This window comes from Xyrauchen texanus, chromosome 32, assembly GCF_025860055.1.
Source record: "Xyrauchen texanus isolate HMW12.3.18 chromosome 32, RBS_HiC_50CHRs, whole genome shotgun sequence".
NCBI lineage: Eukaryota > Metazoa > Chordata > Actinopteri > Cypriniformes > Catostomidae > Xyrauchen > Xyrauchen texanus.
The window spans coordinates 22839879-22855553 of NC_068307.1; the positions used below are offsets into that span (position 1 = coordinate 22839879).

At 37.1% G+C, this 15675-nt stretch overlaps 1 protein-coding gene across 1 annotated transcript; it reads left to right on the top strand.

Annotated features, from left to right (window-relative positions):
• Positions 1–4747: 4747 nt before the first annotated feature.
• Positions 4748–13238, top strand: reep6 (receptor accessory protein 6). The gene is made up of 7 exons (XM_052101535.1): positions 4748–4953; positions 7790–7883; positions 8002–8140; positions 8408–8576; positions 12427–12503; positions 12692–12715; positions 12814–13238. The coding sequence occupies exons 1-6, from the start codon at positions 4827–4829 to the stop codon at positions 12710–12712; spliced, it is 627 nt and encodes a 208-aa protein (XP_051957495.1). The 5' UTR covers positions 4748–4826; the 3' UTR covers positions 12713–12715; positions 12814–13238.
• The last annotated feature ends 2437 nt before the right edge of the window (positions 13239–15675 follow it).

Below are 15675 nucleotides of genomic sequence, written 5' to 3' on the forward strand. Positions count from 1 at the left end.
ACTTAATGGCACAGGCTACAGTCTTTGCACTCAGTGTAAATAGCAACCAAATGCATATTCTTTGCACTAAGTGAAAATAGGGTTAAATGCTAGTGGCAGATACTATTTAAACTCCTATTTAATGCCAACCCAGTAAATGGTCTGCACTTATAAAGCACTTTTTTAACCTTAGCAGTTTTCAAAGCCTTTATACTGTGACTCATTCACCCATTCACACACACACTCACATACCAATGACGGCAGAGCTGCAATGTAAGGCATTAGCCTGCCATTGGGAGCAACTTGGGGTTCAGAGTCGTGCCCAAGGACAATTCGGCATGTGGAGTCATGTAGGCCAGGAATCGAACCACCAACCCTGCGAATAGTGGCCAACCCGCTCACAGTCACAGCCGCCCCGACACCAGTATAGCGGAATCACTGCAGCATGTTTATTGTGTTTATTTAGAGTCCCACCGACCCCTACACCTAACCCTAACCTTCCCTTACAAAAATGACAACAGCTTACAACAGTGACCATAGTATCACCATGGCATGGGATTTTGTATTAAAATCATAGTTATCAAAAAATTCAACATGGTTACTATATTAACACCATATTATTTTAGAAACATCATAGATTTAAAACATAGCATTAAAACTATGGCTTCTACAAAATGTGCAAATTTACACATAATGCAACAGATTTAAAAAAAAATTGATTCAAGATAAAAAAAAAATTTGCAAGGTATCACCCCAGCCTTTGTGGTTCACTGGAGAAGCCGCCAATTTGTGTAAGATCCATGAAGTGCCCTATCACCTCGCTCATGCAGGCAAATGGGAGAAGCAATGGCAATCATTGATCAGTAAGATTTTGAGAGCAATGTTAATTGTTTTGTTTTTTAAACTTGTCTTTGTATATAATGAAACCAAACACATGAATGTGCATCTTCTTACAGGCAATCTGGATTGGCTGTGTTGTAAAACTCTGTGCTGGGTTGTGAGCTGTGAAAATTCAGGATCTGTCTGTCTGCACCAGCATCAAAAATCAAATCAAAATCTTGGACTTTCCTGCTTTAGGTAAGACCGTGGTAATTCTTCATTATACATATTGGCTGCCATGTTGATGGAAAAACAAATCATGCATATTCATGTTATTGATTCTTTTTTATAAATATGATGTGAAGACCTACTTTCTAAATATCTGTTTGTTTAGTATGTTGTTTTGACATGAGTGTTTTACAGTAGCTAGCATGACCTGTAATGTCTCTTGTATGCAATGCATGGCTTATTTGTATGGAATGCATAGCATAGCAGAAGAGAAAGTGGCTGTGAGAAAAAAGTAACGCATAAAACACTTAAGTGTTAAGTAACGTAACACTTTACTTTCCATAAAAAATAACTTTTTAATTAATTAAGATACTTTTTTTAAGGAGTAACACAATATTTAAAAGAGTTACTTTTAAAAGTAGCGTTACCCAACACTGCTCCCCACACATAATCAATGAGCTTCAAGACCGCAATCCCGCAGAGTTCAATTTCATGGCATGATGCAAACCAATCCATCCAACATGTGTGTTCTCCTCTTGAGTAGAAGACACTCTGCAGGCTGACTTTAGACTATAGTAATTCTGTCAATTAAATATAATACAGCATTGTGATGAGAGCCTGTGTATCGGTCTCTATCACAGGAATTTAATGTGTCTAAAGGACTTATTTATTATTTTACTCGCCAGTTTGCAATATTTATTGGGGTTTTATTGTGCAAATGTTATCCGTCCTATTTACTGTATCTATTGGTGTTTTTAACTCTCATTTGAACTCATTCATGTGTATAATTCAAAGGTTTTGTATTTAAGAATAGGGAGGGTAGAGTTAATTTTAAGTTAAACTAAATGGTATGTTCCAATTAGAAAAGGCTGGAAACATTTCTATTTAACCCAGCTGCCACTAAGGGAGAGAACAAGATGGGCATGGAGTGTTTGAGCACATGGACAAGGTTGCTGTCCTTGCTTGAGTGCAATATACTCCGGCCTCCATTGGAGGGGAGTAGGTACTGTTCTTATGCTGTGTTCCATTCAATTCTGAAAGTCGGATTTTCCAACATCCTACTGGGAAAAGTGCAATGGAACAACAATTGAAGTCGTAATTCTAATTTAAAGTCTTTTTTTAAAGTCTTTTGTCAGATTTTGCAGAGATGCAAATATCAATAAATGAGTCAAAGTTCCTAATTACATTATATTAAAGTGTGTTTAACAAACATTAGCAGAGGAGTGAATGTTCAAAACATGGTCAATTATAATCTCTTTTGATAATAGTACACCTGTAGCACAAATGCTAGAATTGCAAATTGTTTATCAGTTGAGTTGCTAGGAGACATCTCTGGTGACAGCCAAACCTCTGTTAGGCTAACGGAAGCATTGCAGTTTTTTTTCCTTGAACACCATCTTCCGAGCATATGGCAATGAAATACATTTATGGTCGGAGATCGGAGATATCAAGTAGGAATATCCCACATCCGATTTGAATGGAACGCAGTATTATGGCACTTTTCCACTGCACCTTACAGTTCGACTCGCCTCAACTCTACTCGCTTCAATTTTCTGAGCTTGTGTTTCCATTGCTGTTTAGTGCTGCATCAACATGGGTGGGATTATAGGCTGATCGCCATAGTTGCGCCACCTCTACTGCCGTGACATCATCTTAAACATGACACAAACTGACCAAAACAATAACACTACCGCTAGCTGTTAGCTACTAGCTCATTGTGCTGCATAAAGCAGTTGATTTTTTTTACACAAGTGTTACAGTTAAATTGGCCTGGTTATTTTAGAAGCAAGCTTCCAGGAGCTGGTAAAATAAATAAAGTGAAGCTTTCAAGCAGAGTATAGAGTTAACATAACAAAACATACCATCCTCCATCGTGGCTGTGTCCAGGGCAATCTCCCTCACATTGCTCGCCAGTTTAGATAGCGTCCATTTGGTCGAACCACTTCCATTTTTCCTTGATGGTTCTGTAGTCACTTTTAAGATTTTTTTTACTTTTCCCTACACTGTTGGTAGGTCTGGTGGTAGCTGTGTGCGTCCAACAGCTGAGACACTTCCTGAGAGACTTTTTAGTTTTGCGTCATTTCTTTCTTTGCTAATGAGTGCACAGTCTGCACCACGTTTATTGACCATGCAGTGGTTTTGCGCACAGCCATTTCTTTTTTTCACACTTTGAAAGGCACGTGAACAAATTATCCTGTTACCGCTGTTGCTAACTTTAAATCTAGCGGGTTGATGTACTGTGTAGAAATCCAGTGACGCTGGTAGTAACGATTCTCCCTGACCAATCGGTGATCTGCAGGATTTTGACGTCACATTTAGTATCGGCACGGCTCGCTTGGAACCTCGACCGAGGTGGTACTAAAAAAAGTATCAGGTACCAGGTACTATCTACTGTGGAGAACCCCAAAAAAGCGAGCAGAGTCGAGTTGTACCGTGCAGTTTTTTTTTTTTTTTTATGTAATCTTGTTTTTATGATTGTTTTTAAACTATTTTTTTGCACATTTTGCACCGCTGATGGAATAAACATCTTTTTGTAATGCCATTCCTGGTTCTCGCGTGCACATTGTAGGTGCTTTCGACGGTGGAAAGGGGTCATCATGGGCACTCTGACTGGTCTGTGGCTACACAGCCCCATACGGAGCGATGCACTGTGTGTTGAGACACATTCCTCCTGTAACCAACATAAACATTTTCTGTCAGTTAGGACAAGCCAGGATAACCTTTGTTGCCCTCGCACATCGATGAGCCATGTTTGTGGATTGTACCTCCTCGGACCACTGTCAGTAGGTACTCACCAGAAACAGACCTTAAACTAGAGCTGCACGATTATGACAAAAATCATAATTGTCGATTAATGCCCTTGATATTGTAACCTCGATTATTAATAATGATTAATAGATTCAATTACTGTGATGTCACTAAGCAGGCAACTGTGCTTGCAGGTTCTTCAGAACATCAGGTGGTTATGGGCTGCATTTTTTTTTAAGCATTATATACTGTAATAATATTTGTTAATGTTACTAAAGGTTATTACAAATGTCTAAGGTTACAGTGACGAAATGTTTGTAGGTTCTTTCTGAACTATTGGCAAAACCAGTTTTAACTTCAGTCAATATGCCTGTGTGTCATGTAACAGGTTGATGTATACACATCCTCACACATTTAGCACTTGCAAAGCCTGAAAAATGTGCCATACAAATATAAAACTACCGTCAGACCTGCAATATGTGTCTTTACAGCTTAAATTATTGGTCCACATACAGTAAATAGTAATATTTGACATATTCAATAGTCAACTGAACAGCCGATTTAGACTGAAGTTCCTTACTGCATTTAAAATCCCGTATTGTGATCTTGTTAGCATAAGATCATCATTAAATCATGTTTGGCGGCCTCAAAGCTGTCACAGCGGTTGGAAAGTAAGATCAGTCTGTTTGCGATTTGCAAGTCATAATTTTACACTAAACTAAAGTTACACCTAGTGAGCAGTGTCACCTAGTGGTTAACTGTTCATTAGCCTACTGTAAATTCATGGAAGTGCTTGAAATTGGAATAACATTCTTTTTTTTTTTAAATGCAGTGTAACGAAGCGTCAAATGTCATTTTCTTTAGTCTTTTGAATTTGTTTGGTGTATTCTAATAAGGTATAACAGATAATTGGTCTCTCTCCTGTCAGTCAGAAGGCTGATCTCCCCCACAGACGCGTCAGTAAGCGGATTATGTGCGTTCAGTCAGCGAAACTATTAGACGCACTTGAGGACACGTTATTATTACGGCTGTAGCACATTCCGTAAGCCACTATGTTTTCCATATTTACAAAGATAAAGGAACGCGTCGAGGCTTTTTTGAACGAGAAGAATTTTTTCACTGACTGTCTCAATAAGATCGAAGAAAAAACGGGTATCAGGAAACGTTACCTGGCAGCCGGTTTGTCCTAATTTTATATGTTTAATATATATATATATATAAAGTGTTTTTTGTGCAATACTGAGTTATAGGATACACAGAATAAAAGTAACCCATACCCTGGGTGCACTTAAAAAGTGCAATTGTTAGGGCTATTTTATTAGTTTTGTTGGTGTAGCTTGATTTATTCAGGTTGATTCAGTAATGTTACATAATATTTTTGATCTTTTTCATAAATCCTGTTAATTTAAATGTTACCACAGGAGGCGCATCTTTAGTTTAATTTTATTATGTTTTTCAGTGTGGACAGGAGCCAGTTAAAGGTTATCAAACTGTTTGCTGTGTTGGTATATTGCTGTCTTTTGTCAGTGACATCTGAAATTACATCACTAGAGAGAAACAATAAGAAACTTTACGTTTTTATATACAATATTGATATGCAAAAACTTGCTTTTGGTGCAGGTGCCAACACAGTTTTGGAGAAAAGGGCTCTCACAAAGATCTTCTATATATATATATATATATATATATATATATATATATATATATATATATATATATATATATATATATATATATATATATATAAAGCGCGTTTTAACACTCAACTAACTCGTTACGACAGTAAGTCACCATTTACGGGTAACATACAAACGAATGGAGAGAGCCGTAAACTGACATCTACCTGTCGCTAAATTGTCCGCGTCGTCGTTGATAAAACAGCTATTTTTTTGGTGTAAAACATGTTGAACATTAGTTTAAAGTCGGTCAATTCATTAAACTATAATCCTTTTTCCTTACAAAAGCAGTTTATTCAGCGTAATGAAGTATGTCTTCCATAGACATCCATTCAAAAAAACTGCCTCTTGTCTCCTCGCCAGTGTACTGCCCATAGAACGTCTATGGGACCGCTGCGTTATGCTATTTTAAGCTTGTAGTTTCAACTATGTAGAAGGGTTCTGGCTTTCCTTTATTGGATTTGACTGGATTGAATTGTTAGGAAGGGTAATGAGTGTGGGTTTTGTAAATACTACATAAATAAATCTGTTATTTATATATAGGTATACGTATATTATATGATTTTATCTGGCCTTATACAGGGTTGACAACTTTGGATACCAGGCTGGAGTGAGATTTTGATATCATGTCCAGGACCGCATTAATGAACAGGCAAATCCATGTAGTCCGTGTACTTGTTACTAATAGGTGAACACAAGATCTAATCCAACCCTATAAGACTAATTATATATATATATTATAATTGGCTGACATATTGGGTAATCTATAATATATAATTATATTATAATTATATATATTTTTTTATTATTTATCTTTTTTATGGCTCAATTATGCAGATTTACCAACCATTCACAATTCCAAAACACCTACCGGTATGCACTTTGGCACAACAAGGGTTTTTCCTGGGTCCAAAAATGGTCAGTGATGGCTGAGGTACCAAGCTCACCCACAAGCTAAAAGTTGGTTGGTTACATAATTACAAGTATTACTAATTAACAGAATTACTCAACTGCATTTCATGCTTACACTGAACTTTTAAATGTTACAATTGTTTTGCCTCAAAATGCTATGGGAAATCAAACGAAATTAATTTAAATAAGACTAGGGCTAGCTTTCTGACTGTACTAGTATGAGTGGGCCACTTTACTGAGTTGGGACTGTGCTTCCAGTAAAAATGTTTGTGTCCTTTTTTTTTTAAAAATAATTCCTTTACTCAGGCTCAAATAATTTATAACAAGTTAAGTAATATCTTGAAATATCCGAAGGTAAACGGGGCCAGTTTGTTAGTACAAGAGGAAAACTTTGTCTATAATTTGTCTAAAGTTCATGGAGGTCCATAAAGTAGGCCTACTTAAAATAAAATAAGTTAAATGGATTCCCCCTAATAGATTTAATATGAAACTATAACTATTCTGTCACTGTGTTACTACAGAATAAACATGATACATTTTAGTTTAGGTAATGATGTGCATTTTAAAAAGCCTTATAATTGATGTTGATAAGTATAAGTATAAGTGTTGTCTCCTCTTTACCTTATCAGTGTATAATGTTGGGGCTGTCTAGCAGTTTAAGAGGTTTTACTTCATCCCTAGCAATTTAAATGAGATGATTCTCCATGGAATTCATATTAAGTGCCATTTTGAGGCGTCCGCTTGCCGAGATATCGAATGCGTGTTGAGTTGTGCGCTCTGCGCTACTCCAGAGCACTGGTTATCCAGTTTGTGGGGCACGCTGATGTGCGTTGGGGTGGTAAATTTGTTTCGGCGGCCCGAAAATTGAAGTCTCGTGCATGGAAAAATCAAAATTGAAGATTTGTTGCTATGTTTTATTTATTTTATATTTAATTATGTATTGATGTGATTTGTTGAGATTTACTTGGGTAGAGTGAGAGTGTGAGACAGAGCCTGAAAAGGTGTGTCTCACACTAAATGCGTAAGAATTGCCAACCCTGCCTTATACAGTATCTGTGTTCATTTAATACAAGTTTATAATAGTTGAATATCATACTCATTTGTATACATTTCTGGCCTTATTGAAAGACAGTTACGCATTTAACTGAATGAACATGAGTAGCTAGTTAAATATTGTAATTTCCCTAAAGACAGTTATATTTGATACAGTAAAGGCACTGTTGGGTTAATTTAGATGGGCTGTATTTATCTATCCCCCCCCCCCCCCCACAGGTGCTGTCTCCGTGACGGGAGCATATTTATTATTTGGCTATGGAGCCTCTCTGCTCTGCAATCTGATTGGTTTCGTTTATCCAGCATATTTGATACAGTAAAGGCACTGTTGGGTTAATTTAGATGGGCTGTATTTATCTATCCCCCCCCCACAGGTGCTGTCTCCGTGACGGGAGCATATTTATTATTTGGCTATGGAGCCTCTCTGCTCTGCAATCTGATTGGTTTCGTTTATCCAGCATATTTTTCGTGAGTCATAAGTGCTTTTAAAACTTTTCACAAAGCACTATTTGTCCTATTACTTGGATTGTTAATTTTGTATTTTTTCTTTCTTAACCTTTTAAAATGTGTTTTTTCAATATTTTAGAATAAAAGCCATTGAAAGTCCTGGTAAAGAGGATGACACACAATGGCTGACATATTGGGTAATCTACGGCTTCTTCAGCATAGGTGAATTCTTCTCTGACATTTTTCTCTACTGGTTTCCATTCTACTACATATGTAAGGTGGGTAGAACAATGCCATATGCTTTCTCCTGCTAATATCCAGTTTAAGAGGATCATTTATTACCAGCTCCTTTGTGCTAATTGGCACAAAGACTTCTGCCTCCTTTTGTCATATGCTATCTAAGAGGATAGTTAGATCCTTATAGTTAGAACATATATAGTTTATAAGTTCTGTTTGGACACCATCTGTCAGTATGTCCATATTAGTGTTGACACCAGATAACCTTTCTCCCTCTCCTGTCCTCTTTGTTTTTTGCTGGTGTTTAGTGCCTGTTCCTTCTGTGGTGCATGGCTCCAGTCTCCTGGAATGGTTCTCAGATTCTGTACAGGCATGCGGTGCGCCCATTTTTCCTGAAGCACGAAGTTAAAGTAGACGGTATGGTCAATGATCTGAGTGGGAAGGCCATGTCAGCAGCTGAGAACGTCACCAGAGAAGGTACGCAGCACAAGAGCAACAAACACCATTCATTTCCAGTATTCTCAAAAAGAGAGAAAAAAATCAGAGATGCTACACTATTTTGTGAAGATGTTTAGATGTTAGATGTTTTATCTAGTTAGGCTACCAGAAAAATGTAGAAAAAATTGAGAATTTAAAAGCAGTGGTTGACCGATATGGGCTTGGCCAGGTCTAAGGGGAAGCAATTGACATTGCTCCATATATTTTCCATTTGCCCCCCCCCAAAAAACTTCTGACAACCCCTTGGTACAAATGCTGAATGATCGAGACAGCTAGTTGCCTATACTAAAGACCAAAATGCCCCCCAAAGATCGCATCCTAGTAACAACCCTGCCGATATTGATATGTCTTGATATTGATAGCTGGGTGGCCAATGGGTGATTTTATGCAGATAAATTGTGTACATCTTAAGGCAAACTGCTAGAACGAAAAATTAACACTTATTTTACACAATATTTAATACAAATTCAACAAACTTTTATTAATTAACAAAGCTAACAATTTGAACTGACATAAGAAGGAGCTAACACTGCATTATCGGATGATGCTGATAATCTCAAAATGGCCAAATATCGTCTGATAAATAGTCCTGGCAGCTATATCGGTCCATATTCCGGGTTCAATACAAGCTAAGCTCAATCGACAGCATTTGTAGCATAATGTTGGTTGCCACAAAAAAAAATATTTTGATATGTCCCTCGTTTTCTATACACTCACCTAAAGGATTATTAGGAACAACCATACTAATACTGTGTTTGACCCCCTTTCACCTTCAGAACTGCCTTAATTCTATGTGGCATTGATTCAACAAGGTTCTGAAAGCATTCTTTAGAAATGTTGGCCCATATTGATAGGATAGCATCTTGCAGTTGATGGAGATTTGTGGGATGCACATCCAGGGCACGAAGCTCCCTTTCCACCACATCCCAAAGATGCTCTATTGGGTTGAGATCTGGTGACTGTGGGGGCCATTTTAGTACAGTGAATTCATTGTCATGTTCAAGAAACCAATTTGAAATGATTCGAGCTTTGTGACATGGTGCATTATCCTGCTGGAAGTAGCCATCAGAGGATGGGTACATGGTGGGCATAAAGGGATGGACATGGTCAGAAACAATGCTCAGGTAGGCCGTGGCATTTAAACGATGCCCAATTGGCACTAAGGGGCCTAAAGTGTGCCAAGAAAACATCCCCCACACCATTACACCACCACCAGCAGCCTGCACAGTGGTAACAAGGCATGATGGATCCATGTTCTCATTCTGTTTACGCCAAATTCTGACTCTACCATCTGAATGTCTCAACAGAAATCGAGACTCATCAGACCAGGCAACATATTTCCAGTCTTCAACTGTCCAATTTTGGTGAGCTCTTTCAAATTGTAGCCTCTTTTTCCTATTTGTAGTGGAGATGAGTGGTACCCGGTGGGGTCTTCTGCTGTTGTAGCCCAGCCGCCTCAAGGTTGTGCGTGTTGTGGCTTCACAAATGCTTTGCTGCATACCTCGGTTGTAACGAGTGGTTATTTCAGGCAAAGTTGCTCTTCTATCAGCTTGAATCAGTCGGCCCATTCTCCTCTGACCTCTAGCATCAACAAGGCATTTTCGCCCACAGGACTGCCGCATACTGGATGTTTTTCCCTTTTCACACCATTCTTTGTAAACCCTAGAAATGGTTGTGCGTGAAAATCCCAGTAACTGAGCAGATTGTGAAATACTCAGACCGGCCCGTCTTGCACCAACAACCATGCCACGCTCAAAATTGCTTAAATCACCTTTCTTTCCCATTCTGGCATTCAGTTTGGAGTTCAGGAGATTGTCTTGACCAGGACCACACCCCTAAATGCATTGAAGCAACTGCCATGTGAATGGTTGATTAGATAATTGCATTAATGAGAAATTGAACAGGTGTTCCTAATAATCCTTTAGGTGAGTGTATATGAAAAAAGCACAAATCTGGGTTCCCAGTGGGTACTTATAATGAATGGAGACAATTCGTAAAAGTTAAATACTCACTTTTTCGAATGTATAGCAAGTAAGGAATAATTGACGACGGGCCGTTGAATTATTAGAAAAATAATGCACACCCGGGGTGGTAATGCGGTCACGACGCGAAGCGGAGTGGCGTTACACCGGGTGTGCATTATTTTCTAATAATTCAACGCCCGGAGTCAATTATTCGCTTATACTACAGTTACCACACCTCGAAACATTGTTCAGATGATGTGATTCTAGACGTTTGTCAAGTTTTTGTCATTAAAACGCTCTTGTATGTAGGACTAATTTCTTACGCATCTAATCCCATGCCTCCGTTGCTAATTCCAAAACGTCATTTTAGAGTTAGTAACGGAGGTTTGAGCCACTGACAGCAGACTAATGCAGTTATTAGTGTAGTTATTAGAGAGACAGAGGTTGCAATAATGAGACAGAAAATCATGTGCGTCATATTATTTATTTTATTTATTAATTCATACGTTATAATTCATTCGTTAATTTGAACGAATTTATTTATTAAAATTAAACTGCACGTTAAACACATTGACAGCCCAAGCTGTTGTTTTTTTGGTGTTTTCTTCATGTTTTTCAGCCCTCGAGTCGGTCTAGCTGTTCTTCGCTGATTGTTTTATGTCTTTTGTTGTTGCCGGCTGCCTTTGATGTCCTCTTCCGTTTATTTGTTTTTTCATCTGAGCTATCCAATACTGCGGTCGCCCAGTTGTTAAAATGTTTATGTTCACCATAAATATTAAAATTTACTTCCGGAAAATCAAAATAGTCTGTCATTTTTTTCCTCTTGAAGTTGAAGTGGATTTGTCGCTGTCACTTCTTGTTATGAATTGTATCCTATTTTCCGTTATTACAGTTGACTACGCGAAGTGATATGGAACTGTAATGCGGTCAAGACCTGCCTGGAACTACTTTAGCCGTGCGTTTCCCTGAAAATAATTGCACACCTTAGAATGTTCTCAACCAATCAGAATCAAGCATTCAACAGCCCTGTAGTATAACTAGACATAAACAATATGTGTGTTAACAACACAAGTTTTAAATTAATGTAAGTGCTTTTATAAAGTAATAAGTTTCACATTTCTGCTTTTAAACCCTCCAAAATTTGACCCCATAAACTTCAGTTGTAAGTACCACACTGTAACCTCGATTTTTGCTTTTTTTAAAGAAAAGGAGGGATGAGAATATTTTTGTGGTAATCAACATTATGCCACAAAAGCTGTAAATTGATCTTAACATGTATTGAACCTGGAATATTTATTTGATTAAAACTACAATAATTATGTAAAAAAAACTGCAAAGCCATTTTTTTTTTTTTAGATCACTCCAAATTAAAACTTCACAGTCTTGATTAAACAGCAGTTTATTTGTTCAAATTAATTGAAACTTTGACCAGTGTTGTATTTCATAAGCAAACACATGGATTAAGTTGGTATGCTGAGGTCATGGAGCTTACAGCAAGTAACAAATACCAAGTAGGTAACAGCCCTAAATATAGGGACTGAGAAACAAACCAATTACAACAGGTTAAACCATTACCATTACCCAGACCCATTTAATAAATTATCTAATCTATTATATTATTTATTATGGAATTACCTTTTTTTTAAATCAAGCATTACATTATGGCAAATTGTTATGGCTTGTTATTGTGGCACATAAAAGAGAAAACTGCTTGTCACATTTCATGACAGCCTTCATATTTGTCTGTATACTGTAAATGTTAATGCCTCATTTTCGTCATTCATCTTTCATGCCGAGTTTGCCTGGTCTTATTTATTTATTCATATTTTACACTTGTTCCTTCCACTATCTGTCTCTTATTGTAGTTCTTCAAACTCTGGTGAGAAACAGAACTATTGGTCCTGCCATGCCTGAAGCCAAACAACTGACCAGTTCAACTCCTGTACGTCATATCATATTACTAATTACATCTAAATCTGACACACACATACACACACAAAAAAAGTTTTGTTACTAACAGTTCATCTGTCTCATAATATCTAATGAAGTCATACGTTTTTCCAATTGTTTATTCGTTCCACATTAATCTATCCATTTGTGCTGTCTATTTTTCCATGTATGTGACTGTAGACTGAACCCACTGTTGACTAAAAGGTACATTTTCACAAAATGTTCAAATTTTCACCTTTATTTATTTTTGTATGTATTTTTTATAATGTTTTTTTTTTTTTTTTTTACATATTTACATACAGATGGCCGACTGCACTCATGCAAAGTCTCAGTTATGTGAAGAGAAGAATCACATGACAACAAGTAAAAGGAGCGGCTTCCTCAAGAAAGACTTCAGATGGGCACAAAGCAATTTCAAGGCACACATGTACTGAGGCATTGAATTGTTAAAATCTGACGTGACAGTATTGAGGACCTCAATTCATTATCATTTTGAATTATTATGTGAATTATAATTTATCTTATTTTCCTAATGATCATGGTTATCAGACAGTCAATGTCAGGATTTTTGGATGTTATAGCCTAATAATCAAAAATATTTGTTCCTCCTCCTAAGCTAAACATGTTTTGAGTATTTACAGCAGTCATCGAATATGTAATTGTCCAGAAAGTTTACATGTCTTCAGCATTTTTATTTAAAATGACACTTTTCAATCAAATTGCAATTGTCCGGTCTATTAATTTTGAAATCATAATTTTATTTAGATAAAAATATAAAAATTTAAAAACTTTCAATAAATTTGTATGGTATTCTATATGTGAAAAGATGCTTTTTTAAAGGGATAGTCCCCCCATACCCCCATCTCTCCCTATCACTGTATGTCCATTGTACAAGGGGCCTCAGTTTGTTCCTGCGAGGCAACAGATGCCCTAACCCCACCCTTGAGTACCCTGCAAGGAACCAGAAGCACTTTTCTCCCATCGCAATCACTGTGCACACACACATACACAGGCACATTTCTCCCATCGCGATCACTGTACACACACACACAAAACGCAATGGAATGTTTTCTCCAGCAAATAAGTCATTCAATAAGCCTGCCCATGCATTAGTTACATTCTACCACGTTCAAATCTGTTGTCGTATCAGTGTGAATGAGAAATAACCATCAAAAACAATATAATTGTTCAGACAAACTCAAACTCATATGCCAAAATATTAAACTATTAAGAAATGTCCTACCTGTTACTTGAAGACCCCAAATATGTGAAGACACAAAAGCTCTAAACTGTACTGATTATTATTGTTATTATTATTATTATTATTGCATAAATTATTATAATTTCAAAGGATGAACTCACACATGAGTAAAGATCAATATTCTTCTGAAATATTTTTTATATTGAGGATTGATAAAACAAATTGTATTCATAAACTGTAATATTACACTACAACAGTAATGATACAATAACACAATTTAATCATAATTTTTTGTCAAATTAAGTTTCGTTGTTAACTATCACTTCAACCCCTGATTTTGACAGAGGGAGCGAGCCTACTCTTATATACGCTTTAGGTAGCTCCTGGTTACTCAGACTACTAATTTAATGTCTTTAATTGGCATAAAATGGCAACTGTCAAGATCATAAGGCCCAATATAATTATATTTTACACTTAATCCCCATTATAAAAATGTATTGAAATAAACTGATAAACATTGTATATATTCAAGATTGAAGTGGTCCCTGACAACATTTTTCTTGGTATACGACCTCCTTTACTAAGAAATAAAATAAAGCAAAACACTTTTAGAGTAATTAGTATTACATCCTTAAAGCAAATTACAAAGACAAATCAGAGCCCCCACAAATGCAAGGATGCAGTGAATAGAAATAAAATCAAGGAGGAAAACAAGGATGGTATGAAAGGAAATATATTAGATGGAGAGATCAGTAACATAAAAGATTATGATTCCATAGGTTTGTAAGAGATGGGAACTGCTTAAAAAATTAATTATACAAAATTAAGTTTGACAGAAATGTAATAAGCAATGATACTGTCCTACAAAGGCAAAATGCTAAATTGAGTAGTGTCTGAAACAGGTATCCTATGATTTTGTCCGGTGACAGATGAGTATGCTGAAATTCAGAGAAATCAGTTTTTGAAAATGCAGTAACTTTAAAATCCACATCAAATAATTCAAGCCAATTTTCAGTCTTAATGAGTTAATGAGGATGGCCTTTGTAGGTTAGTAAAGTGTATTTATATTTTTACCAGTACATTTTGTAAAGTAATTTAGGGAAATATACAGGAATTTGGATGGGTAGATGGATGGATGTGTAACTGGTCCTTCTGGGCCTGCTATGAGAGAGATTCGAACCGGGGTCTCCGGCATGGAAGGTGGGCGCACCAATGAAGAGGCTAAAGGCTACAACCCATAGTGTCGGACACTAGTGCGCCTCTTGAGGCCAGGGGAGTGAAGTTTACACACTGCACAGCTACCTGCCAGCTGGCTACCATTATAGATGGATGGATGAATGGATGGAAAGTAATGCCATGTAAGCACCTAAGGTTATACTCATGGCAAAAATACAGTAGTTTAAAAAGCGATGACAAACAATAAACAACAAACTATCACAGCACTGTAAAATATGTATAAAAGAGGTAAGACATGAGATTACAGAAAGCATCTCTCAGCAACACCGAATTTACAAAAGGGGAAACAGAAGCACGCATCTCGCAAAACACTGTATCCAGCCATGGTCACGAACAGTTAGCTAATATTAGCCATGGAAACCACGTGAAAGGACCCAGAGCAACAGAGTGTGGTGCGGGACAAGTTTGATCTCTCTCTCATTTTGATTTTTTCACGGGTGGGAATTGTAAAAAAAGAAGATGAAAAAAAAAACAAAACAGTGGGACAGAATCTTAAAGGAGTGGGACTGAACAATTAACGCAGACCACTACCTACGGGCTTTTGCGTGCAGGAGCAGGACAAAACATGAAATTTAAAGTTGGGAGCAGGACAAAATATTACATATAATTTTGGGGGTGTGGAAAAATCCATCCCGCACAGAACTCTACTTTATAATTAATGTCCGTCAAGTATTTCTTGAACACCCGCAACGCGACTTTGGGGAGCTGATGTGGAGGGAGATAGAAG